Here is a 26,126-nt window from a genome sequence, read left to right as displayed (position 1 = left end):
ATTATTATTATTATTTTATTTTTTATTAATATGAATAACTCAGTTTTTACAATTCTCATTATATTCTCTTTACATTGAATTTACAAAAGATTTTAAAATTTGTGTATTCACTAGGAAACTAATATACCCCACTTTCTACACGATCCATGAGCTCAGAATATAATGAAATGAACAAAGGCTTTGTGAGAGAAAATCAATTGAATGTAATTTAATACACACTCCACGCATGCAGCGTCTATTAGGGTCTTCTTCTTGGCAAGTGTGTGAATGAGCGTGTGTGTGTGTGTATGCGTGTGTATGCGCGCTCTAACAAGTTATATTTGACTTGAGAACTTGCTGCTGAGTTCTGTATGCCTGTTCGAAAACATGAAATTATCGTGACAATCAACAGGGCTGTTCCATGAAGCGGAACGACCTACTTAAAGACAGCGTGATATTGAAAGAGAGAGGGAGCGAGAGATAGAGAGAGAGACAGAGGGAACATAAGTGAGCGAGCAAGATCGTCCCTAAATGCTCCTAATTATGATCGCACATTGGCTGTCAACTTAACAGGCACACAGCCGCATTTGACAGTTGCTGACAAACACATTTGAGCTGCGCTAAGATTCTTGGAATTCTCTAAATTATTATATGCCAGAAAATCTCTCTGTCTCTCTCTCTACCTCGACTGCTGTTTACCTGGTAATCAAACGTCATTTGGCGTGAAAAATTCTCACGCTCATTTTCGTGTGAGTTTTGTATCTTGTAACTGCAGCTGGGCCTAGATTTAACATTGTCTAAGGTAACAAACGCTACACACACACACACATTCTTAATAGTCCGTTACATTCCGCCCATTTCCGTTAAACATGGTCAGCAAACACGTCGAGGATCTGCTCAAGAATCTTCAGCGTGGGAATTTCACTGTACAATTTTATCTGTTCGCCTGTTCAGAATTTCGAGATATTTTCGAAAAATTCTCACAGAAGCCAAAAAGTTCTCATGGTTCCCATGGCTGGGAACCAATCTGTTAAGATCCTTACCTGCTGCAGCTCTGAGAGAAAACACATTTCTACTTTTTTATTTCTTTCATTGATCTTTGAAATGTTTTTTCTTTTTTTCACACGCCCATCATAATTAGGAAGAAGACAAAAGATGTTGGCAGTGCCTGACTAGGAGATACCATGCAATCGTAATTGAGATGGGGTTGATGCTGATAAATATAATGGCAGAGATGAGCGTCAATGATAATGATGATAATGTAATATTCAGAGAATGAAGGTAATGATGTTGATGATGATGATCGTGAGAGAATGGTAAATATTATTATAATAATACTCATAATGATGATTTTCAAATAGTATTCAGAATGATGACAACATGCTGATGATAGTGATGATGATCAGCACAGCTTATCATGCATATTCAAGAATGTATGTATTTAAATATACTTCATTATTATATTAGTATTAAATATTCAGCCTTTTTACAAGGCATAGATCAAAACATTCTCAACTCTTTTCCTTTGATTAGCGGAAATGGATTAACTCTTCAAAATCTCAAGAAACTATAGCTTTCTCATAGGGATTTCTCATTCAGCCTGTTGCACATTATCATGAATTCAACTAGTCTACCCTATCGCTCACGCTCACTGGAGTCGGGGTATAAGAAGAAATTTTACCTGTGATCGCTTACTCCTACCTAGCCCTCTTAGCATTCCACGCCATTGTTTATACGGCTTCAACTTTTTTTTATTAACTATTCGGATGAAGTCGGTTTCATCCCTTCTTTGCCTGGGTTTTGTGGCTTCTTGAGATTTTTCTTGAACGAGCAACTGGCAAAGCTGTTCGCCTGATACCACCGAAGACGTTTCACAGTAGATTGCATCTTGTAAGAAATCCAAAAAGGTGGTTGCTTGTGGCCAGGTAGGCCAGCCAGGTGTTGATTACGAATGAAGCCTTAGCTGCTGCTGCAATTCCTGTTGCCCTGGTAACCACCAAGACATTTTTGTTTGCACAATGTCCTCAAAGGAGGGTTGAAATCGCCTTTAACTTTCTTAAAAGAAACGAACTCCTCGCAATGAACAGATGGTGGTAGTTTTTTAATCTATCAGGTAAATCAGTACCTGCATGAGGTAAATATCCTTGCTTGGCAGCAACGTGCTGGAAATTCTGTTCGCCTATTGCTATATTTAATTAGATTATTGATGCTCATTCAAACATTTCTGATTACATTTGCATATAAACTATCAAAATTGGTATTGTCTTAACGAGATGTGAACGGTGCTGTTTACCTGTTCCCAAAAATCACTCACCTTTGCTATGTTTACAGGTCGTTTCCCACGCTACAAACGCCTGATTCATGAAGGAAGGTAATCTCACGGACCTTCTTTGAAAACTTAGTTCAAATATCATTGCATTGATACCTTCTGCTCACCTAGTAGATAATTGCTACCTGTGGAAAACAACCCTAATTTCAGTTGGAATTCAGGTGATAAACATAAATATTGATTTTATATTAATTAGAAAAACTAACTGCTAAGCTGGTAAAACAAGATCAAGATCTTTATAGATGGAAAGCACGCGCGCGTGCAACTATCAATAAAAGCATATATACAGTTATTATATAGATAAACATGAACAGCATGAAGAATAAAGCTTAACGTGGACTAAATCTACTGGGAATTATCTCTAATCGTAGATGGCAAGAAACCACCTGATTCATTAGAGCGAAATTCACTTTAGTCCGCTGCAGCTGAAACACTTTCAGGTGTGCCCTAATTGTATATTTGATAGACTATATATTTGTACATACTGTATGTATGTTTATCTGCTGTTGGTTTATGCTCGGGCTTACATTTATGAATTCTCAGTATTTAGCGACAATGGCGCCTCAGATAATCGCGGTTATTATAGGGATTTACAATTTGTCTCTGCTGGGTGGTGCATATAAAAATAGATTAGGGCTTGTCCAGACAAGCGGACCAATAAAAATTATGGATTTATAATTTGTATTATAATTTCATGCACAGACATGAGGCTGCAATCATCAGTGCTGCCAGTTTAACCTAGATCGGGCTAGTGAAGGTGGTCTAGCCTATTGATAATAAGTCTGCCGAACATGAGTATCGGATGGAACAGCCAGAATTTGAGACAGAAATGCAGTTGTCTCAGTCCTTAAGAGAACTATAGAGCAGAAGAAACTGCCGAAATTGATTTACATAAGCTAACTATGCGTGTTTGTTCGTATGTCTCTCTGTAAATCTGTCTCTCAATTTATTTCCCTCTCTAAGCAAGGAACGAAGGGGAACTACGCACATTAAGTTCTCTATATGTATGCAGTATTCATTCGGTATACGAAGCTGGAGTGCTTGACGAAGCAGAGAGTGTTCCCATTGGTCAGTTAAAGCTCGATTGCAACAACCTCTACCTGGCATCAGGCTCAATATTTGAGCACGACTTAGGCTTTGAGTGAAAGTCGCCCTATATAAAGGGCAGCAGCTGCAGCATTTCTTCAGTCATCCAGGCCTGTGTGATCGATCAGCTAAGCATTAAAGACTTGGAGGAAATTCGCTGATTCGTTCTGAAAAATGGATAGAGGAAATTCGCAGAGGAAATACTTAGAATAAATCCCTAGAATAAATTCTTATAGGAAATAAAACAGAGTCCAATAGAAAAGCTAATTGTAGGACATTAGCTCGAATAATATAGCATTTCTATGCTTTCTCAATGGCATATTACTTTATTATTATACATAGCAAAATTGTTAAACAGAACAGTGTTATATGTATGTATGTACAAATTGTATGTTAGATAGGATATGTCTCAAGCCACCTTCACATATTGCATATGCTTAATTCTTGAACTTCATCTCGATGCAACCAAGTTTACTATTCAAGCCGATGAAGGGATTCTTGATGGTCTCGTTATGGAAGTCGTTTTCCTTCAAGCTGATGACCATGTGATTGCTGCAGCCGGTAGAGCAGGTCACTGAGGCACAGGCCAATTGATTAAAAATGCAATCATCGATGAGACGCACAGCCGTGCTCACTGCAGATACTGTGCTATAGATCGAGGTAAAGGCACACTCCCAGGCCTGGTTGATGCGTATGTCCGCTGCACACTTTGCCTGCTGCATGTACGTGTTGAAGCTCTTCTGATTGCTTATGGTATACGTGTTGACTGTAGAGATCTGGAATTAAAAGTGATTTTTAAATTGGATGTCAAATGCTAATAAGGAAAAAAAAACACAACAAAAACGTCTCTGTCCGATTGCTTACGAGCCGACGCAAAAGTGTGAGTGAAAGGGAATTATTTACAGCATTTGCGAAACGTTCAACAGTTATTTGTGAGCTATGCTCTTAATACATATTCAAACTGGTGTATGCATGTGTGATAATGCAAATACTATGTAAGTTAGAGCGAGATGATGCCTGGTCAGCTGTATTTGCGTCAGTGCTGCCATTTTTCTAGCGCTTAAAAAGCTAGATTTCACGCTTGTCGCTGCATTCAATTCTTCCCGCAATCTTACTTTGAGAGCAAAGCCAGATCTGACGAGAAAAAGGCGAATATATCAACACTAATTTGCTTATTCCTTATGGCTCGCTTCTTTGACGAGTGAACACAGCAAACATATTGAGAGTTATTGATATGTTTGTAGGCTAGAGCGAGACGTCGCATGAAATAAGCAAGGAGACGGATTTTGCAAACAAGCAGAGTCAGGCGAATTAGCAAAGCAATCGCAAGTAAATTAATAAATTGTTTAATATATTATACATATACTTACCGCATTTTTAACGCAGGCTGTATAGTTCGTCAGTGATTCGATATGTGCTTTTGCACAGTCGGTCAGGAGCTTCTTGGCATTGTTATTATAGTAGTTCTTCAGGGAGTTGAAGGTGTTTTGTGAATTGGACAATATGCTATTTAGGTTGCCTTGAGCAGAGGACGAGCAACTATTGAGGGTGGTTCGCACACTGGTTATTGAGGGAATGGTTCCGCTGTAGTTTTGCACGCATTGCTTGTGCCATGAGTCGATTAACTCGATTGGATCTAGACGCGCTTTCACCTCCTCCAGCTTGAGTTCCATCTGATCGGCCTGGATGCTGATTGCGCGCAGTCCGCTGGAGAAGGTGGATCGAACTGTGTCCAATTCATTCTCAATCTGAGCCAGTCTAGCATCATTTTGTCTCTGGTTCTGAATTATATAGTCCTCCAGATAGATCGTCAAATTCTCCGCAGAGATTGCGCCAAAAGGCGCAAGGCAGACCAATAAGACGAGGAATAGAACTGAGTTTTGCATCTTGTCAGCAGTGTAACTTAATACTGAATGTAGATTGGGGAGCTCTCTGCTTTTCTTATATGTATATATGTACGTACATTTATGGAAATCGCACTGCTCTTTATCAGGGATGTCGTTGAGTGCTTCCCCCACCAGCAGCCGCAATCAGCATTTAGCATTTCTCAAAATTCCCTAGCAAATTATCAGTATCAGTATTTATTTAATTTTACGTTTTGTTTATAAATACAAGTATATGGTATACTTTCGTGAAAGAACTTTAAAACAATAAAAAATAAACATGTACATAAAGTGGTATATGTGCAATATAATTATTTGTATTTTGGCTTTAATTAATTAAACTAATTGTATGGACTGTAAATAGAGGAGACAAGCCTTTTACACATGAACAGCATTATTTATAATCCAAAGTCAATAATGTAATTAAAGAGGTCTGTCGGCAAGCTGGCATTATTTAGCTTATAAGCGAGCATGTGATACCTCTGTCGCAGCAGATACGCTGAATATTTCGGCTGCCGGTTACGGGTGAAGACGCCCTTCTTATTGCCACCGACCCGCGTATAGGCTATCAACAGAAAGAGAGAATGATTATTCCATTTTTATTGAATATTTGAATCGAACCTACTCTGCTCAGTTTTAAAGTCCGCAAAATTCCAGACAAATTCACCAATGAACCATTTGAGCTTGCGCAGTTTGTCGAACGCCTGGAAATGCTTTGATAGCATCGTCGTTTGATATTCCTCCGACCAAATAAACGTGGGCAGCTGTTTCAAAATGATTGGAGAATTAGCAAGTAATATTCGTCTATGCTATTCTAGCTCTGTATTCTCACTGAATGATATCCCTCGAGGGTATCAGCGCCATATTCGAACACAATGACCGGCTTTTGGTGCAGTTGCCGCCAGCTCAAGGCCTCTTCAAGCATTGGGTTTATAATCATGTCCGTGCGACCGGGATTGTGATACCAGGAATTGTAGCGGTTGAAGCCAATGATATCCAAAAATGCAGACATCATGCACTTGATCGGCTTGTTAACATTCGAAGCAGCCGTTAGGGGACGTCCCTGCGCAATGCTTCGTGTATAATTCGCCAATTTTCTGCCGAAAGAGAATAGTTTATGCCATTGGCATATTTAATAATTGCTGATTGACTCACCCGAAATAATCCTTGGCTTCTGGCTTCTGTGTGCGCGGCTCGTTGGCTATTGACCAGGCTATCACGGACGCATGATTGCGATCGCGATGTATCAGCTGCTCCAAATAGGACATGTGGTTCTGCAACAGCTCTGGCTGGAACAAATCCGTATTCACACTGGCGCACTCATCGATGATCATGATGCCGTGCTCATCGGCAAACTCCATTGATTCCTCCGAGTAGGGATAGTGGGAGGTGCGATAGGCATTTGCTCCCACCCACTTAAGCAGACTAAAGTCGCGGGTAAGCAATGCATTGTCCAGGCCTTTGCCGCGTATCTGAAAGGGAATTGTCATTGAAGATCATGGATGCAAGTGCCTTCAAGCCAACTTACATCGGAATCTTCGTGCTTGCCAAAGCCACGCAAATAGATCGGCTGGCCATTGATGTATATGCTATCATTGTCCCAGTTGAGACTGCGAATGCCAACGGGTAGCTGATAGCTGTCCAGCAGCAGACCATTCTCTGCCATCAACTGGAATTCCAGCGTATACATATAGCCGGGCTCCGGATGCATTAGATAGGGCCACCAAGGCTTCACATTAGGTATTAACAAAGTGCCATTGTGATAGTTCCGATTTAGTTGATGTGTCACCACATTGCGATCTCTATCCAGCAGTTTGACGTTGATGTACTTGGACACATCCTGTTCCTGCTCATTGCCAATCCACAAGCGATAGTCGATGCGACCCATTTGCTTGTTCACCTGCGTCTTCAGCTCAATGTCCTTGATGTATTTCGCCGGCGTGGTATAAAGTTGAACGGAACGATGTATCCCGGCGTAGTTGAAAAAGTCAAATGTGAAGGTTTGAACAGCGACGGAACCATTGTCACTAGACTCATTAACCACTGCACCCTGGGGAATAGTGGAATTGCTTAGCCGATTGTCAACCATGATTGAGATTCGATTCTCCTGGCCATATTTGACCAATCTTCCGATCTCCACTTCAAAGGGCAAATGGCCAAAACTGTGCTTAACAGCCCTCTGACCATTGATCCAAGCAATGCATGCGTAGTGGATGCTGCCGAAACGTATCCAGGTGCGTGTGCCACTCATATTCCAACTGCTGGGCACAAAGAAGTGTCGTTCATACCAAACTGTGCCCACATGGTCACGCAATTCCTGATCCACGGTCAGATCATTATACGATGCTGGCACAGGTACTTTGATTATTTCACGACCTGTGGAGCGGAGACTACGACCAAACCACTTTTCACGTATGCCCTGGAGAGGATCACTGGCATTGCCACGGACCAGTTCCCAAACACCGTCCAGAGAGTTTACCTCCCGCGTCTCGGATGCGCGAGGATACAGCAGGCCCACAGTGGGCTTTGGCAGCTGGACATCGTCATAGCAATAAATCTGCTCAACGTTGAACTTGTGCGCAAATCCATGAGTTGTACTTAGTTCATCTTCCACATTGTGAGACAATATTGTATCCAAAATGCACACACATATTAAAGTTATGGCGAAACATATTATTGTTCGCATTTTAATACTGTTTCTTCTCACCCGCATTGCTGCATTTCTGAGTAAAACGCCCTTTTTTCTGCGATATCAAACTTTCCAATAGCTGACAATGCATAAAAAAAAAAAACGATAACAACAAATTTGAAAGCAAAGAATGTAGAAACAAAACAAAAAGAAAATACCTTCAATGATTCACATTTCAATATATTTTCGTCGATTTTAAATGCGGCTGGTTGTGTCTGCTATATCGAATATAAACGATGATTTACAACTTAACATTTCGTTAATTTTATACGCTGTATCGATAACAAACGAAAGTAATCGATATGACTGATTTAATGTAAACAAAAATCAGCTGTCCTGGAGCTTCAAATTCGAAGTATTCGTAAATAAAAGCAATTGAACCAATTAATCTGAGGCAAAATCAAAAACTCTTTATTACAAAAACAGAAATAAGACTTATGCTACTGAAATGCGCTTAAGTTCAGTTCCAGCATAACAATTATTACAAAAACAGTATAAATAGCTAAAATACTTGGTTTTCGCATGGACTTAGATGTAGACGTGAATGTATATAAAATATTGTACTGTCTTGTTGTCTTGTCAGCTTAAGTGTCTTACAGTCGTTGATGATGTACTCATAAATCTGCAGAATCATGGTTCACATTGGACGCGCCCACATCAACAATGTAGGTGAACAAATCATTTGGCACATTGCACTGATCCACCTCACGCCCCAGAGCAAAGTATCGCTGGCGCAGCAGGTGAGCGGCCGCCTTTGGCTGCCGTGCGCGCGTAAAGACGCCTTTCTTATTGCCACCGACCCGCGTGTAAGCTGGAAAGAAAATTCGCACATTTAAAATGGCAATGTATGGCTCTTCGAAGTTTGGTACTCACTTTGCGCCGTCTTAAAGTCGGCAAAGTTCCACACGAACTCGCCAATAAACCATTTTTGGCGCCGCAAAGCATCAAAGGCTTTGAAGTGGCGTGAAAATACTTCAGTTTGGAATTCCTCCGACCAAACAAAGGCCGGTTGCTGTAAGGAAATAAATTGAATTTATAAATTCCATAAATGAATCTCTTCTCTATAGTACCAGATGGAGACCTTCCAGCGTGTCGGCTCCATATTCCGACATAAGAACCGGCTTGTCATACTTCTTATTCCATCCGGTTGCTTCACTTATCACACGCTGTGTGACCATATCCAAGCGACCCGTGTTGCTGTACCACGCGTTGTAGCGATTAAAGCTAATAATGTCTAAATGGCGGCCCTGTTTATGATAATGGCATTAGGCGGATGTAATTCAATCAGTATGCCTGGCCTACTTACCGCTTTGTCGTCATTCGAGGGCACTGCAATGGCAGCCGTTATGGGTCTCGTACTATCCAAGGAGCGTGTGTAGTTGGCCACAAATCTGTAGATGATGCAGAGGCTACAAATGTATAGATCAAATAAATGCTCATTCACTCACTGGAAATATGTGTCGGCATTCACTTGACCTGTGCGCGGCTCATTGGCAATGGACCACATCACGACGCTGGGATGATTGCGATCGCGATGCACCAGCTGCTCCAGCGAGGACTTATGCCGGTCCAGCAGGACTTGATTGAAGTTTCTGTAGAAGAATAATAATCATTATGTATTCCAAACTAATTCTCATATCAATTACTCTGTATCGACGCTGGGGCATTCGTCGATAATCATGATGCCATGCTGATCGGCGAACTGCATGGACTCCTCCGAGTAAGGATAATGCGAGGTGCGATAGGCATTGGCGCCAATCCACTTAAGCAGATTGAAGTCACGCGCCATCAACGCATTATCCAGACCCCTGCCACGCACATCCGCATCCTCGTGCCGCCCAAAACCACGGAAATAGATCGGCTTGCCATTGATCAGAAACGTCGTATTCGTCCAGCTAAGCGTACGGATGCCCACTTTCAGACGATAGACATCCAGCAGCTGCTCCTTGGCTGCATACAGTCGAATCTCCAGCTCGTATAGATAACCTGGATCCGAATGCATAAGATATGGCCACCAGGGCTTCACATTATCCACTTGCAACGAGCCCACCAGCTTGCTGTCCGACGTCACATTGGCAACTTGCACGCCCTCTCGATTGTAGATCTGCAGCCGTGCGAAGAGCGTATTCTCCGCCTCATTGGCCGCTGTGCCATTCACTGTGATGCTGTAATCCACGGTGCCCACTGGAAAGACAGAGATATTGATATCTTTATAAAGATATATTCTAGAAAATATATCACAATTTGATAGGAGCTATCAAAGAGATCAACCTAATTAATTCGAACTCCATTTTATTCTTACCGCTATTATTCTGTGACAGATTCGTTTTGACCTCCACCTCCTCAATGAACGTTTTGGGCGTCGTATACAGATGCACGGATCGATGGATGCCCGCGTAATTGAAAAAATCAAATGTATAGCTCTGTATGATAGTAACGCCATCGTCGTTGGCCACCTCCGAGATTTTGCCCTGCGGCACCGTCGTCTGGATCAATGCATTGTCGCACATAACCGTAATGCGATTCTCTGCGCCATAATTGAGCAAGTGCGTGACCTCCGTCTCGAAGGGCAAGTGCCCCATCTCATGCTTAACAGCCGAGCGTCCATTGATCCACTAAAGAAATATTGATATACATATATATAGTATTATTATATAGAGTATTGACCTACCACAAAGGCCTCATAGTGCACACTGCCGAAGCGCAGCCAAACCCGTTGATCCTGTCCCCAGGAGCGTGGCACAAAAAATTTGCGGTCATACCAAACGGTGCCCACATGATCGCGCAGCGTCTGCTCCGTGGTGATGTCGTTGTACGAGGCCGGCACTGGCATGGGAATGGTGGGCATGCTCTTGCTCAGGTCATCCTTGAACCAGCCGTCGCGTATGCCCTGTGTCGGATTCGTTTCGTCCGAGCGCACAAAGTTCCAGATGCCATCGAGCGTACGCACTTCCCGCGTCTCCGACTCACGTGGATAAAGCATGCCTCGCGATGTTTCGATTTCCTTGTTTAGTATGATAAGTGCTAAAGTGAATTTCAGAATATAGCAGACGAGAAAAAGTGAGGACAGTGAAAAAGCTGAAAGTAAAGAGGCAGACCAATAAAACGATTAATCATTACAAAATAGTGCAACAACAGCAAATAGAAGATAAGCAGTCTATGTATGTCATCGACTTTTATTCTCATTATTGATAAGATATATCCGAATCGACCAAATTTTCCACATACTTATATGTGGAATATATGTGAAACCAACTTGGTAGCGAGTTTCTCTCAATGCCAATGTCAACTTAATTCAAATAAATACAATAGAAGAAACTATTTAGCTTTGTGTTATTCTTCATTTCTTATTCTGTGAAATATACTCACATTTGCATTTGTTATGTTGAAAATCAGAGTGCGAAACGTAACGGAAATGAAATGGAATCCAATATTAATTGTCAAGTCTTATGATAATGTAACTGAATGCATTGAATGTGCGTGTCCATGTCGCGTATACTTAACAAAAGCCAAACAAAATGTTGCAAACAATGCAAATTCTAAAGAGCGCATCAAAGCTAAGCCGTTCTAAGCTCTTTACAACATTTCAACAGGTGCAGACAGAGAACAGCTGTTAGGCTCTCTCACTCTTTCACGCACACACACACACACACACTCACTCACTCATGCACCCGCTCGCATTCACGCTCTTGCACACATTTCGGTTTTTGCTTTTTTTCTTTTTTAATAACTGCACAAAAAGAATGTGGCGCATTTGGTTAAAAACATTTCGAAGCACGTGCAGCATAAGAACAACATTAAATTAGTTCAAAACAAACATTTAAATATTCTCTTCAAGCCCATAATAGTACAACTGTTATATGCTGATGATGTGATATACGCGAGCTTTGTTGTTGCTGCCCTCTCGCTCGCTCGCCCGCCAAAAGCACACTGAGGCGCACTGCTCACGCTTGATTCCCACTAGCGTCGCGTCGGCAGCGCCGACGGCAGCGGCAGCGTGCACTCCTTTTATTTTTATCTTCTCCAATATGCTTATCGGCTGGCAGACAAAAAAGCACAAAACTATTAGAGCAAAAAGCTGCGCTGGAAAGCGCGCACCAATTTGACAGTTAAATATTTGAAAATATGGCGCCGATATGGGAACGCAAAATGTGGCACTATTTAACGGATAATTTTAAATTGGGAAAAGATAATTATTTATTTTCCTTTTTCTTTCTCATTAATTTTAAATTGACTTCTGTGTTATATATAACAGATAATTTTAAATTGGCAAACGTTAATTATTTATTATTGGTTATTTTATCGTTTTCTCATTAATTTTAGATTGACTTGTGTGTATATTATATACTTTAGTGTTATATTTTAGAGCATTCACTTATCCACTGCACACTTACACATTTTTTCAGCTCTGCGAGCTTCTTAAAGCTGCAACTTCTGCCAACTAACTGCAACTCCAGCGGCCTCTGCAGCTCCTTTTTAAAGACAGAGTCGTTGCTGGAGTAAATGCTTAAAATGCCAAACATGGACAGCAAATTTGCATACGTTCTAAAATGCGTGCCACAAGCAGCAGACATTTGCATGCCAACTTTTTTCTTTTGAGGGCTCTAAGTTAATTAAAACAACAACAGCAACAACAACAACAATCTTACCCCAGATTTCAAATTTCCGACACTTTAGGTTTATCGTCAAATGCATTGTTCTACTGAACTGCAGCGTATGATTGGTCAATGCGAACTGAATTTAAATAAGTTGTGCGCCCAGTAGATGGTGGATGATGGTCAGCTGTTTGATTGACTCATTGAGTCATTGACTGACTGGCTACGGGATCACAAATGTCCGTAGCCGTAGCCGCAGCCGTAGTTGTTGTAACCGCACCCGACGTGAGCCAGTTTCTTGCGGCTTCTATAATGAGTTAGTCACACAAATCCGCCGAAACGCTCAACGGATGTCATTAAGCAAGGTAATTGTGGGACGCAGTGCAGCTACATAAAGGTCGCCTTCAGCGTTCCCGCTTTACCGGCGCTGACTAGGTTTAGGCGCATGGACGGGAAGCTCACGCACGACAACCACACACACACACACACACAGAGAGAGAGAGAGAGAGAGAGAGAGAGAGAGAGAGACATACATGCACACGCACACAGCCTGCTGAGCCGCTGTCGGAGCGACAGTTCTTAATGCATTGAATGTGCCCCTAATAAGGCCCCACACACACACAGACATGAACACACACATGCACACACAGACGATAAGCTGTTCGCTCCAAATCCCAAAGTGTGTTCATCGTGTGGGGGGAGGTCAACAACAAAGAAATCTAAAATAACAATCGAAACATATACAACAACAACAACAACAACAACATCACAAATAATAAAAGAACAAGTCTGAACTGCTTTGGACAGCAAATTAAAGGAACTACCAGGAATAAGATGGCTTTCATTTCATTCTGTTTAAATGAACTTGTTCACTGCAAAGTCGTTTACTTAGATTTGATGTGATTTAACCATTGTCATTTGAAGATGCACCTGATTTATTATTCTTAATTTTGTATTCATTGTATAGAGTAATTATATAAAAAAAAGTAAAGAATCAAGAAGTATTCAAGTTTAATACTGGAACTATAAAGCAATAATAAATATACGTAATTATTATTTTACACTGTCATTAATCACGAATAAAACTTCTGCACGAGCCTTTCACATAATTTGCAAAACATTTATTCACAATTATATAACGTCATTGTTCTAAAAGAAAATGAAATTCATAAATATGCAAATATGTAAATATAGCTTAAAATGTATAAAAAAAAATATTTATGTGTATATATGTATATTTGAATACCTTGATTATATATTAGTAAATTAAATACGGATTATATGTATGTGAGTTTTTATTTGTTTATTTGGTAAATATTTATTGAAAGCAAAATAAAACGAAAACAAACAATTGAAACAGGTCTAGCTGACGACGTTTGAATATAAAATATTAATATTTGCCATGATACTTTACCCATTTTCACTTTTATTGCTCGGGTGCTTTCTAAAACTTTTGAATTCCTCAAGTTGTGTGCAATGTAATTTTTCAAGTTCCGTTAAGAATTCAATTAAGTTATGGATAATTTCATTATTGGTCTAATTAAGTGTGATCCCAACGCATTTAATTAGTTTAACACTTTGCCACACAGATCAACTGCCGGTCAAATGCAAAAGAAACTACGCGCAAATAAACAAACAGCCACTCACGCATATACACTCACAAACACCCACTCTCACGTGCATACGCATAGGCAGCAAGTTAAAGACTGCGATTACAAGCTGGGCTAACGTACGCAGTTGAGCTAGGAAACAATCGCTGCAACCATCGATATAATCGATTATTTTTTCCATCGATGGTTTCACCAGTCCGACTGATTTAAAAGCATGGATTTGAGTTGCGATGCATGTGCATATGTATTGGTGTATGGGTAAACTATGTATAATACTTGTTGCATTACACGGCCATAGCTTACAATAGGAATCCTAATTTCTAAATATCCATACTCCTAATTCCTTATGTTGACATATTTTTATAAACCCATGTTTTAAAATTTGTAACTTTATTTTATTTTATTTGAATGCACCTAACGTAAAATATAATTAAGCAACAAATTTTAACGACTCATATTGTTGTCATATTGTTTTCTAAAACAATAACAATGAAATGTAAACAAAGTCAGCTGTGTTGCAGCAGCGGTTTCATGGTCTGACAACTCAATACCATGAATATATTGACGCAGCGTGAGTAAACAAACAAAATCAGCTGTACGGGTCATTTAGTGGTTTCTCGGTCTGGCAGCTCAAATAATATATCGCAAGCTTAAAATTATCGATGACGTCGATATATTTATTCAGTACTTTTAAGAAATCATGTATTGTTCAATGTGTGGTAAAAGTAGAAAAACTTAATAATTGTAGACTTGAAGCAAGGCTGCAACATGTCCCTCGCCTTTGACGTGGACAATACAAGTGGCAGCACTGCTTATCAAAGCTTAACACAGGACTCAAGTGATAAAATCAAATCCACAACAGCGTCAGCATCCGCGCATCTGAGATACAACATGAGTACGGCGTGGATGCGACAATGTCGCCCATATAAGCTAACGATACTAATACTGCTACTCCTGATACTGCTACCCCTGCTGGCGCACCGCAAATTGCTAAATGTGAGTAGAAATTATATTATATTAAATGCAAATAACTAATCAATGTCTGGCCAGGCCGAGTTGGATGCGCCGCCAACAGATGTGCATCGCTCCCGACCTCTGCTGGATGCCTATGAGGACTTCAGTGCGATGCGAGCCAGTGATCTAAAGATGCGCATAGAAGAGATGCTGAGAATTAAGGTGAGTGCAAGGCGGCCATAGAGAAGTGAATAAATATTTTCAATTCATTTCAGAGCACCGTCTCTGTGGAGCTACGTGAGTTGGAATCTCGTCGTCAAAAGCTGCAGTCGGACATCAGTCAGTACAATCAAAAGCTTGAGGAACTCAAGCAGGAGCTGTTGCGCGAGCAAACAGAACTCGAGCGGCTAAAGATTTCTGTGGAGCAGGCACAAGTGGCGCAGCGGGAAGCCGTACAGCGCAATACTCCGGAATTGGCGCTTCCTCGCACTTTGACGCCCAATTCGCTGCCTCGCAGAATGAATGGCATTAGCGATGGCGTTGCAGCTGCCTGCGAGATGCACAATTGCTTCGATCACTCACGTTGTAGCCTCACGTCCGGCTTTCCCGTCTATCTGTACGATCCGGACGTCTACAATGTACAGCGCTCGGGCTACGATATCGATGGATTCCTAAAGACGACCATAAAACAAACTTTGGGCTACAATGCGCACATTGTGCGAGATCCCAAACAGGCTTGCATCTACCTTGTGCTTGTGGGAGAGGCTCTGCTCGAGGAGGATTTGCTGCGCAACAATCGATACGCCGCCCAGGAGGAGGTGGCACAACACCCTCACATTCTGTCCAATTCAATGGCTGCCAACAGCTCGCCCATAGATTTGGGAAAGCTGTATCAGTTGCCCTATTGGGGCGGCGACGGAAGGAATCATGTTCTGTTGAATCTGGCGCGTCGCGATTTGAATTCTGCTAGGACTAATCCGCTGCTGCAGCAGAACACGATGCGTGCGATTATAGTGCAGAGCACGTTTGAACGAGATCAATTTCGGCCCAATTACGATTTGATTGTGCCACCCATTCTGGGTCCGCCGGGTGGCGATGTTTGGCAGGAGTGCGCCAGCATGGTGCCGGCACGTCGCAAGTACTTGCTCACCTTCCAGGGTGAGCTGAGACCCTCACAGGCGGCTCTTCCGCCCCTAGATGACTTCATCATGGAGCACCTGAAGGACATGTCGCGTTCTTCGACTCAGGATCAGTTTTTGCTGCAATTCCAATGTGTGCCCGCCACAGAGCAGCAGGAGGCGGGCTCCTTGGGCGACTGGACTCTCTGTGGCTCCGACAGCTCACGCAAGCAACTGCTCAAGGACTCAACCTACGTGCTCATACTGCCACCATTGGGCCAACGGGTCAGCTCGACGCTGATGCTGGCACGTCTCTATGAAGCGCTGCGTTCGGGCGCTGTGCCCGTAATCCTTGGCGCTGATGAATTGCGTCTGCCATACGCCGAGACCATTGACTGGCGTCGCACTGCGCTGCTGCTGCCGAAAGCCCGGATTACGGAGCTCCATTTCCTGCTGCGCGCCGTGCAGGACTCAGATTTGCTGCTGTTGCGTCGCCAAGGACGTCTCATCTGGGAGCGATATCTGAGCTCGGTGCAGGCCACAGTGGACACGGTCATAGCCAGCATGCGTGATCGACTGGGTATACCGCCACGCCCGGTGCCACCTGTTGTCGCTCAGAGCGTTTTCAACAGCACGTTTATTCCGTTGAAATCGGAGCCGCCTGTCGGAATGGACACGGAGCCAGAGGAGTCGTTGGGACCAATTGAGCCGCCCTATCCAAGTCCATCGTTTCGTCGCAACTATACAATACTCCGCATACAATCGAAGGAGGCATGGAACGATTGGATGGATCCATTTTTCCTTTATCCCCAAATACCCTTCGATCCGGTCTTGCCGTCGGAGGCGAAGTTCATGGGCTCCCACACGGGCTTTCGGCCCATTGGCAAGGGTATTGGCGGCGCTGGCAAGGAGTTCAGTGAAGCGCTCGGTGGCAACTATCCGCGCGAGCAATTCACCATTGTCATACTCACGTACGAGCGGGAACAGGTGTTAATGGAGTCACTGGGTCGCCTCTACGGTCTGCCCTATCTACATAAAGTCGTTGTCGTTTGGAACTCACCCAAGCCGCCGTTGGACGATCTGCGTTGGCCCGACATTGGTGTGCCCGTGTCTGTGGTGCGTGCGCCACGCAATTCGCTCAATAATCGCTTTCTGCCCTTCGATGTTATCGAGACGGAGGCGGTGCTATCAGTGGATGACGATGCTCACTTGCGGCACGATGAGGTTCTCTTCGGCTTTCGTGTCTGGCGCGAGCATCGCGATCGTGTGGTCGGCTTCCCGGGTCGCTATCATGCCTGGGACCTGAGCAGCAACAACCTGTGGCACTACAACTCCAACTACAGCTGCGAGCTGAGCATGGTGCTCACCGGCGCTGCCTTCATACACAAGTATTACATGTTCCTGTACACGTATCAGCTGCCGCAGGCCATACGCGACAAGGTGGATGAGTATATGAACTGTGAGGATATCGCTATGAATTTTCTAGTCTCCCATTTGACGCGACGACCGCCTGTTAAAGTGACCTCACGCTGGACCTTCCGCTGTCCCGGCTGCGCAGCGTCCCTGAGCGAGGATGACACCCACTTTCAGGAGCGCCACAAATGCATCAACTTCTTTAGCCAGGTCTTTGGCTATACGCCGCTGCTGAACACCCAATATCGGGCCGACTCAATACTATTTAAGACGCGTATTCCGCATGACAAGCAGAAATGCTTCAAGTATATATAGACGCCGCATATCATAATCATTGAACGGACGTACTTATACAGACTCATTTTTCTTCTTCTTAGACCGTAAGCATATAGTTGTGGCCATAATAGTAGTTGGCCAGCTTGTAAGATTATCGAGAAGTGGTTTATGTAAATACGTTTATATAGCTGCCATAATAACGGAATTTCAATTCGATTTTCGAAGCGAACAGAAGTTGTCCAAAGAGTTTTCGAAGACTTCTTAACTACCTTAAGTTCATGTGACTTTGTATATAGCCTTGTATTAGAATTAATTGTTTAATTGTAGTCGTTTCATTTGAATAACAATAATATAATTTTTATAAACGTCCGGAGAGAAATCCCAAAAAACCAAAAAAAAAAGTTCGTTTTATTTGGAGTAAATGCACCCATAATTTATATAGATTTTACTTTTCATATATGTATATAATATATATATATATATAAATATATATATTTGGATTTTCACAAAAAAATGTTCAGTTGATAATGCTGATTAGTAAATTAATAGAATAATAGTTTGAATGTGTATAAATAAAAGAGAATGCTCAAAAAGTTTTACTGCTCTGGCAACCGAAGTTTGACAAATGTTCTAATTAAACCTTCTCTGTTCTTAATATAAATATATATGTATAGTTAGCAAGAGCTATTACATAAATTTAATATGTATATTATGTGATATATGTATACATATATATATAAATCTACATGTTTATATATATATATATATAATGGAGATGTCGCGCGAGTTTCCGAGTTGAGACCTTTGATGAGGGAAATTCTAATTGTTTTTCCGCTTTGGGTTTTCTTCTGTTTCTTTTTGTGTTCAGTTTAGTTCAATATCACAATACAAATAAGAAAAGCAAAAATTAAATAAAAATTAAAAAAAAAAAAAAAAAAAAACAACAAATTAAATTTGTAACTTTACAACATAGGCATAATTTTTACATACTAGAATTACATATATAGATAAACTATTTCCAATTTTGGTATCGACAAAAATGACTCCCTCTCATTTGATTGACGCCAGGCTTGTGACTGCTGATTGATTGATTGATTGATTGGTTGGTTTTGGTTAGATTTGGTTAACTAATTGGTTCGATGGCTAGTTCTCCTGCAGGCTGAGCTTGAGCGCCTGCTCGATCATCTCCTGCTCGCGCTGTCGCTCCAGCTCGTACTTCTGCTGCTCCTGCTGGGAGAGGCGCATGGCCATGGCCAGGTCGGAGTCCATATAGCGGAAGCCTCCATCATCATCATCCTCAGAGACGGGCGAGCCGCTCGCATTGCCCTGCGCACCCATCAGTGACTCGTGCAGCACGCTGTGAATAATACAAACAGAGGACACACACACACACACAAAAGCTTGGGTAAGATGATAGCTAGCAATACGTTGAGGGTGATGCAAGGTGTGGGCAAGGGGGTGGGGATCTATTTAAAGATCTTCTTCATATAGCTAAGATCGTTTTTGAGCTGCGCCCCCGCCGAGGCAGAGCGACTGCGCTGCTGCGGCTCAAAGGCGGGCGCGGGCGGTGCCAGGTGCGAACTGTGCCCAGGTGAAGGGGAATGGCGACCGTAAATGTGGTGACTGGGTGCGAGCAAATTGCGCTTATTTGAACAGAAGCGGGCATTACTAGCATTACACGTAACGCTCGTTAAAATTTGAGAATGTCCAGAGATCGAAAGAGTTTGGATTGAGGATTACTTACCGCTGCAGCTGCTCGTCGTCCTCGGGCAGCAGCTCAGTGCCCACGGCATTTTGGCCGCGCAGCACCTCCCAGATGTCCACCTTGTCGGTATCGCTGTCCAGGCCACAGGCGCCGCCAGCGCCGCTTGTCTCCGCCAGGCTCTGTTCGATGGCATATTGCAGCATGTCATCCTCGTCCAGGGGGATTTGACGGCGGGCGTCGGCGCCACGATTCACATAATTGCTGGGTATATCGAAGCAACGATCATCCACCAGACAGGTGGTGCGATCGTCCTCCTGCAGCGTGGACACGTGCTCCACCGGCGTGGTCATGGCGAACACATTGCCAAACGTGATGCAGGCGTTGAGGACATGGAAGAGCGGTATCTCCACCTTGACCGGAAAACCGGAAGGCAGTTGCATCGTTATAAAGTCTTTCAATTTGGACACATGCGGACTGGCCATTGTGGACATGAGATCCAGTATGGGAAGCACTTGTTCCTGGAGACGGATGGGATGCTCCTCGGCCAGCCAGAGATTGGCCTTGAAGCGTTGCACCTTTGTGCTTAGGTTCTTTGGTCTGCCAATGTCGCGACCCTGCAAATCCACATCGGCACTGAAGTACTCCTCGGGCGTGATCTGTTGCAAATGGGGCGTGCTCGTGCCCGAGCAGCAGGCGGAGCTACCATTGCTCTCAGCCTGAGCTGGAACAGTGGGCGACGCACGATCACCGTTCACACTGGGCGCAATCAAAGGAGCTGACTCCGATGTCTGTGGGAAGGAATGCTAATTGAGTATCTAATTGTCTTCATAGTGTTTGGGCTTACGCGATCTTTGATTGAAGCAGGCACATCCGTAGGAGGCACGTAATCCTCGTCAGCAATGCCCAATAGACTGTGAAGCGGCGTCCGAGCCGTTTTGTTCTGTATAAATGGAGAACAAATTCAATTCCAATTAATATGTATATTATTCCCGTCACATTCCATGCGGAGCTCAGAGCATCTCTTGGTCGGGCCACTCCAGACTAGAGCACACTTACATCTTTGATTGTTACCTTGATTTGCTCTTCGCTGAGGTGATCCATGCGCGTCTTGGTGACAAACTCCACATTGCTGGCGCCATACACTTTGCAATTGTAGCCATTGATGACCTCCGACTTTTCGCTGCGCCAGCCCCAGATGCCAGACTTGTTGCGCTCGAAGCTGATCTTCTCCATTTCGATGTTGTTGGTGATGACGGGCGCAGCCAGGCGAGCACGAACGGTGCCAATTGGTGGCGGAATGGCCACAATGTCACCAATATCGCTGCTCATCTGCTCCACCATCACCTCGTGGGTGTCATGATCGATCTCGATCATTGTAGCCGTCTCCTCTACAAATTCCCAGGAGTATTAGATATACTATAATATAATATTGCGATGTCATTAGCACTCACTGCCGCCTTTGAATATGTAGGATCGATTGCCGCGCTGCCAGGTGTTGTTGTCGAAGCCCAGCAAGGTTGTGTCGATGCGCACGTTGGCGCCGCGCTTGTACACCTTATAGGTGTCGCTGGGACAGAGGCGTGACATCAGCGGCACCCACGACGTGAACTCCCACTTCATTTCAATGTAGAAGTCGGGCGCATCCAGCAGATGCTGCAACAGCTTCGGCACATGCGTCACGCGCTGCACATGACGCTGCAAGTCGCGTACTTCGATAATCGCCGTCAAGATCTCCTCGTCGCCCGTGCAAACGGCCTCCTGGACAACTGATTGAAGAGAGCGTTAGAGAGGAAATTGATTTGCTTATACAAATCTTAACGGTACTCACTTGACCAGCCTGCATGCTCGTAGGTTGCATTGCATTTGGCAGCTAAAAGGCACTTAACACATTGCAGATTCGCCAGACGAACGGCCAACATCAATGGTGTGCGGCCCCGCGGATCGATTTTTTCTTTATCAATCTGAAAGTTGAGTTATTAACATTGCTATTGTCATTGCTGTTGTTTTTGTTTTTGGAATAGAATCACTAATTCAATTAGCAGTACACACAAACACACACACACACACGGTCACCCACACCATCGCACACCCACCTGTCCCTGCTCCCATTCCCTAGCCAATCAATCACCCTACCGATGACAAACCTGTTCAGTGAGCAACTGCTGTTGCAGCTCCTCAACGTTCCCATTCCAGATCTGCCAGTGCAGCGGATATTCTAACTTAATTTCATCCAAACTCTTCATTCTCTCTCTCGCTCGCTCTCTTTCTCTCTGGATGCGGCACTGCCGTTGCGTTCAACAAAATTTCTAACTAGAATTGTATCGAATTGTTCGGAATAAGTTCAGTTAAACGGTGTACGAACTGAGTCTCTAATTGTCGTTCATTTAGTTCTTAATTGCACTTTCACTGTTTATTTACGGTAGCCAAAAACTTAACATTTGCCATTTGCTATTTGCAGTGCTGTCTTTAACAGTACTGCCATTACTAATCGAATGGGCGAAATTAATCGAAACCCGAACAGGGTGGGACAACGGTGTCAACTTGATTTATTTTAGCGCTAAGTAAACAAAAAAAAAAAAAAAAACAATACAAGTCTCCAGAACCAAATACTATATGTTGCAAGTTTAAAATAATGTTATTGAAAAAGATTTGGTAGCATCTGTTAAAGATACATTATCAGCTGTTCTAAAAGCCGGGTGCACACACTGGCAGCCGCTGCTCTTAATAAAAAGAAAAACTAATCCAATATTCTTAATCACCAAAAATATTTAAACTGTGAAATGCACAAGTGAAGCCACAGAGTCTCCAATTAACGAGGTACTTGGTAAACTTATCCCAAATTACAAGTTAGTGTAAAAAAGAAAAGTTTTTACTCCTGTTAGTGACATAAATTATATAAAATATTAGATTAGAATCATAAGCACATTGTTCATGAATAAATCAATGCTAACATAAAAACTATTCTCTTGCAACTTCCAGCTCAGACCCAACCAGAAAACTATGCCTTAGACGAAAAATATATGTGTGTAAATATTTTGATTGAAACTGATTTTTATACTTTCTACATTCGCCACGTTAACTGCCCAAGAAAGACGCCGGTAAGTGATAAGCATCAAGAGATCAACTCAATTAGTGTTAATTGAAGCGTTAAGCGACAAGTGCATACAATATTTACCATTCAAATTCAATTCAAGTTCAGAAAGTATGCAAACAAAAAAAAAAAAAGACGACAGAGAAAATGTTAACAGTTGCCGCACGCGATCAGCTGGCCGGCGGGAAAGAGAGAGAGTGTGTGTGTGAGAGTGGGAGAGGGTGTGGAAGAGATCGCGTTCTGGCTCACACTCAGTTAAAGCTCATTTGTTTTGCTTTTTTGGTGTGCCCGCCCAGTCAGTCGCATAAAATCAAACGCGCAGGTCGCTACGGTTCTTTTTTTCTGCTACACCGCAAATTGTTTGTGCATATGTAGTTACAATTATTAGTAAGCTAGTTAAGCAATAATATTAAAACGGTTCATTGCAATTGGCTGCTTGCGTGCTCCAGTCTCTCCACTCTCTACATTCTCCACTCTGCACTTTTCATTCTCCAGTAAACGTTTGCTGATGCCCGTGTTTGTTTGTTGATGTGAAAAAAATGTCTAACTTAATGTTTTGTATCTCTTTCTTCCTCTTGACGCTCGACTATTTGCAGTTATGCTCTTTGCGCGTAGGCGGCATTTCTTCAAGAGGTGAATTCTAGTGATTTCTTTAACTAACGCGTAATTAACCATTTAATATTTTAGTCGCTTCGTTAAGGCTGCATAAATCACAATTCATTTATGTTTATAAATCTGTTTATACATACATATGTACTTATTCACATGTTTTATGAGTAATCTGTTGCTGATTATGGCAAGTCGACCGACCGACGAGCACTCGATTCGTTATCTATGTGTCATTATTTATCGATATACGATATATCACATAATAGCTAATGTAGTTAATACCGCCATCCGCCTTATCAGCAGCAGGGTACAAAGTTTATTCACAGCTCATTTGTCTGTTGTTGTTGTTAGTTTAAGTGTTTGCTGTTTTGGGCTTGGGCAATTTCACAGTTGAATGCTTAGATTTTTGGCCTTTGCATGCTTTAATCTACACTATATTTGTATAAGCTAATAATCAAGTAACTTTGTTTATTCTCTTCCCTACGTTCGGCTAGACGCTTAGTACGTTCATAAAAAAACCAAAAGAAAAACAAAAAACCGAAACAATATCCGTGAATCTCACTCGAAACAAAAAAAGAAAATCTATTTTGCACAGAAAACAAAAACCAAGCCCATTAATATTAATAACGCTCTCGCTAAAAATTAACCACAGGCTCGAACCACTAGTGCTCGAACGCTCAAAAACGATATACATATAATATCGTTGATCACAAACAATTTAAATTAGCTGTAATCGAAGGGACAATCGATAAACGTCACAATGTACGAGCTTCATAGTTGTTTAAATTTAGTTTTCTATGCAACGATCATTCCCGGAACGATTCTCATTAGTTGGCTGACTGGGCTGTAAGTATTTATGCTCGATCGAAGAAAAAACAAAAACCAATAATTAATTCAAATTTTAAATGTTAATTTCTAATAAAATTTGTATGAAATTTGCCTGCTTTCTGACTGATACTAAAATATATACCTCTTATTATTATCATTATCATTTGATTTGATTTTTCACGTTGTTTTCAACATAAATTTTGCATCGTGGCATAAATATTTAGCATCTTGTCGCTGGGAATTACCATATTCCCTTGGCTCTGCTCCACCTCAGCTGGGCTTCGAAAAAAAAGAGAACGAAAATTATAAGTTGACAAGCAACAAATGCTCAGCTGGCTCAAATTTACATTTTCTACATTTATACATATACATGTGTATTTAATTAAATTTCAATTTTGTATGTAGTATTTGCTTTTTGTAGATTTTTATGTTTTTTAGTATCCTTTGTAATGTCTCCGTTTAGTTAGTTAATTAATAATAACAACAACAACAACCATCATGCAATCCATTCTCAGAGTCGGTCTACCCTGCCTGGTGATAGCTTTGCTGGTGTTCTTCCTCTTCTTTGTGCTGTTGCCGTTGGCTTTCCGGACATCTGTGACGCTGCAGCGTGGCATTCTGTTCCTCACATTTAGTAAGTGCCGAGCTCTTTAAACAGCAGAGGTTGATCCTAACATGTTCGTCTGCTTCCTTTGTAGTCACCTATCCGAAGGGCCTTGACCTGAGCAAACCGCACAGTATTGGACTTTTTGCCACACGGAACTTCTACATCACTGTCAAGGATCACGATGAGGACGAGGATGGTGTGCGCATTGGCGTCTGGCATGTGCTGCCCAGGTATGCTGTGCACCGTTTCCGCCGAGAGCTCCGCGTGGAAGCTGACGTGGAGACGGCTTTTTCCAACAGCCAGCAATTTATGCCCACTCACCAGAGTCCCGACAGCCATGAGCTGGAACGTCTAGCGCCAGAGCTGCGTGCCGAATTTCCTGTAATTGTGCCGGAAAACGAGCAGCTCTTCTACGAGCGGCTGCTGCGTGTGCCTGGCGGCACTGTGGTTCTCTATCTGCATGGCAATACGGCCACGAGAGGCAGTGGCCATCGTTCCGAGGTGTACAAGCTGTTGCGGCATCTGAATTATCACGTTTTCTCATTCGACTATCGGGGCTATGCTGACTCGGATCCAGTGCCTCCGTCAGAGGATGGCGTGGTGCGGGATGCTCTGATGGTCTTTGAGTACATTGCCAATTTGACGTCGAATCCAATCTTCATCTGGGGCCACTCTTTGGGCACGGGCGTAGCCACGCACATGTGTGCCAAACTGGCCCACATGAAGGAGCGTGGACCACGCGGCGTTATACTTGAGAGTCCGTTCACCAACATTCGTGATGAGATCCGTCTGCATCCGTTCTCGCGGCCGTTCCGACATTTGCCCTGGTTCGACTATATGATCTCGCAGCCCATGTATGACAACCGACTGCGGTTCGAGTCGGACAAGCATGTTGGCGAGTTTCCTCAGCCAATTATGATAATGCACGCCGAGGATGATGTTGTGGTGCCCTTCCGTTTGGGCTACCAACTCTATCGAACTGCACTGGATACGCGCAGGCGCTCCTGGGGGCCAGTGGAATTCCATCGGTTTGACCGGACACATGGATACGGGCACAAGTATTTGTGCCGGGCTCCAGAGCTGCCTGGTCTGGTGGAACAATTTATAGAGAGCTATCGCAATACAATTTACTAGATGAAATGCGCCGCGGAATAAGTCTTAATTTATTAATTAACAATTAACGGAGTATTTTAATTTAGTTTTATACCGCCGCAATGTTACAAAATTTATCGCACGGTGCATACAAATTAAAATAGTCATTTCTAGGATACACAAGCAATGGACTTTTATTTATTAACTTTGGCGCGCTTGACATTAATTAGTGTGTCCACTAGATTTTTATTTCAGACAAGCT

At 42.7% G+C, this 26,126-nt stretch overlaps 6 protein-coding genes across 15 annotated transcripts; 2 read left to right on the top strand and 4 right to left on the bottom strand.

Annotated features, from left to right (window-relative positions):
• Window positions 1-3,697: 3,697 nt before the first annotated feature.
• Window positions 3,698-5,342, bottom strand: LOC6579863. Its single transcript, XM_002005700.4, has 2 exons — window positions 4,765-5,342; window positions 3,698-4,170 (listed from the first exon to the last, which is right to left on the bottom strand). Exons 1-2 carry the CDS (start codon window positions 5,278-5,280, stop codon window positions 3,832-3,834), a joined length of 855 nt encoding a protein of 284 aa, XP_002005736.1. The 5' UTR covers window positions 5,281-5,342; the 3' UTR covers window positions 3,698-3,831.
• A 222-nt stretch (window positions 5,343-5,564) lies between these two features.
• Window positions 5,565-8,219, bottom strand: LOC6579862 (beta-glucuronidase). Its single transcript, XM_002005699.4, has 6 exons — window positions 8,125-8,219; window positions 6,806-8,045; window positions 6,433-6,749; window positions 6,110-6,374; window positions 5,903-6,041; window positions 5,565-5,842 (listed from the first exon to the last, which is right to left on the bottom strand). The coding sequence occupies exons 2-6, from the start codon at window positions 7,988-7,990 to the stop codon at window positions 5,676-5,678; spliced, it is 2,073 nt and encodes a 690-aa protein (XP_002005735.1). The 5' UTR covers window positions 7,991-8,045; window positions 8,125-8,219; the 3' UTR covers window positions 5,565-5,675.
• A 131-nt stretch (window positions 8,220-8,350) lies between these two features.
• LOC6579861 (beta-glucuronidase) lies at window positions 8,351-14,250 on the bottom strand. Of its 4 annotated transcripts, none has more exons than XM_015163961.3 (9): window positions 13,976-14,250; window positions 10,638-11,044; window positions 10,269-10,581; window positions 9,613-10,150; window positions 9,415-9,558; window positions 9,273-9,357; window positions 9,037-9,213; window positions 8,840-8,978; window positions 8,351-8,777 (listed from the first exon to the last, which is right to left on the bottom strand). In XM_015163961.3, exons 1-9 carry the CDS (start codon window positions 13,977-13,979, stop codon window positions 8,581-8,583), a joined length of 2,004 nt encoding a protein of 667 aa, XP_015019447.1. In that variant the 5' UTR covers window positions 13,980-14,250; the 3' UTR covers window positions 8,351-8,580. The 4 variants fall into 4 exon arrangements, with proteins under 4 accessions (XP_015019447.1, XP_032585494.1, XP_015019445.1 ...); XM_032729603.1 differs by lacking the exon at window positions 13,976-14,250 and adding an exon at window positions 12,616-12,676; XM_015163959.3 differs by lacking the exon at window positions 13,976-14,250 and adding an exon at window positions 11,785-11,892 and having other exon boundaries at window positions 10,638-10,990.
• Window positions 14,251-14,837: 587 nt separating this feature from the next.
• On the top strand, window positions 14,838-18,287 carry LOC6579860 (exostosin-3). Its single transcript, XM_032729490.2, has 3 exons — window positions 14,838-15,167; window positions 15,222-15,347; window positions 15,401-18,287. The coding sequence occupies exons 1-3, from the start codon at window positions 14,940-14,942 to the stop codon at window positions 17,969-17,971; spliced, it is 2,925 nt and encodes a 974-aa protein (XP_032585381.1). The 5' UTR covers window positions 14,838-14,939; the 3' UTR covers window positions 17,972-18,287.
• A 496-nt stretch (window positions 18,288-18,783) lies between these two features.
• On the bottom strand, window positions 18,784-22,133 carry LOC6579859 (ankyrin repeat domain-containing protein 13D). 4 transcript variants are annotated; one of them, XM_015163958.3, is made up of 7 exons: window positions 21,782-22,129; window positions 21,466-21,598; window positions 21,089-21,403; window positions 20,694-21,025; window positions 20,482-20,577; window positions 19,677-20,425; window positions 18,784-19,289 (listed from the first exon to the last, which is right to left on the bottom strand). In XM_015163958.3, exons 1-7 carry the CDS (start codon window positions 21,878-21,880, stop codon window positions 19,076-19,078), a joined length of 1,938 nt encoding a protein of 645 aa, XP_015019444.1. In that variant the 5' UTR covers window positions 21,881-22,129; the 3' UTR covers window positions 18,784-19,075. The 4 variants fall into 4 exon arrangements, with proteins under 4 accessions (XP_015019444.1, XP_002005732.1, XP_015019443.1 ...); XM_002005696.4 differs by having other exon boundaries at window positions 20,709-21,025; window positions 21,782-22,128; XM_015163957.3 differs by lacking the exon at window positions 18,784-19,289 and adding an exon at window positions 19,313-19,600 and having other exon boundaries at window positions 21,782-22,133.
• A 98-nt stretch (window positions 22,134-22,231) lies between these two features.
• Window positions 22,232-26,047, top strand: LOC6579858 (lysophosphatidylserine lipase ABHD12). 4 transcript variants are annotated; one of them, XM_044010585.1, is made up of 6 exons: window positions 22,232-22,454; window positions 22,617-22,735; window positions 23,325-23,361; window positions 23,832-24,183; window positions 24,681-24,799; window positions 24,864-26,047. In XM_044010585.1, the coding sequence occupies exons 4-6, from the start codon at window positions 24,098-24,100 to the stop codon at window positions 25,904-25,906; spliced, it is 1,248 nt and encodes a 415-aa protein (XP_043866520.1). In that variant the 5' UTR covers window positions 22,232-22,454; window positions 22,617-22,735; window positions 23,325-23,361; window positions 23,832-24,097; the 3' UTR covers window positions 25,907-26,047. The 4 variants fall into 4 exon arrangements, with proteins under 4 accessions (XP_043866520.1, XP_043866521.1, XP_015019441.1 ...); XM_044010586.1 differs by lacking the exon at window positions 23,325-23,361; XM_015163955.3 differs by lacking the exon at window positions 23,832-24,183 and having other exon boundaries at window positions 22,234-22,454.
• The last annotated feature ends 79 nt before the right edge of the window (window positions 26,048-26,126 follow it).

The sequence above is a fragment of the Drosophila mojavensis genome, unplaced genomic scaffold, assembly GCF_018153725.1.
Source record: "Drosophila mojavensis isolate 15081-1352.22 unplaced genomic scaffold, ASM1815372v1 contig_80, whole genome shotgun sequence".
NCBI classification, from domain to species: domain Eukaryota; kingdom Metazoa; phylum Arthropoda; class Insecta; order Diptera; family Drosophilidae; genus Drosophila; species Drosophila mojavensis.
The sequence above is the reverse complement of the archived record's forward strand: the minus strand, read 5'-3'. Positions and strand labels throughout refer to the sequence as shown.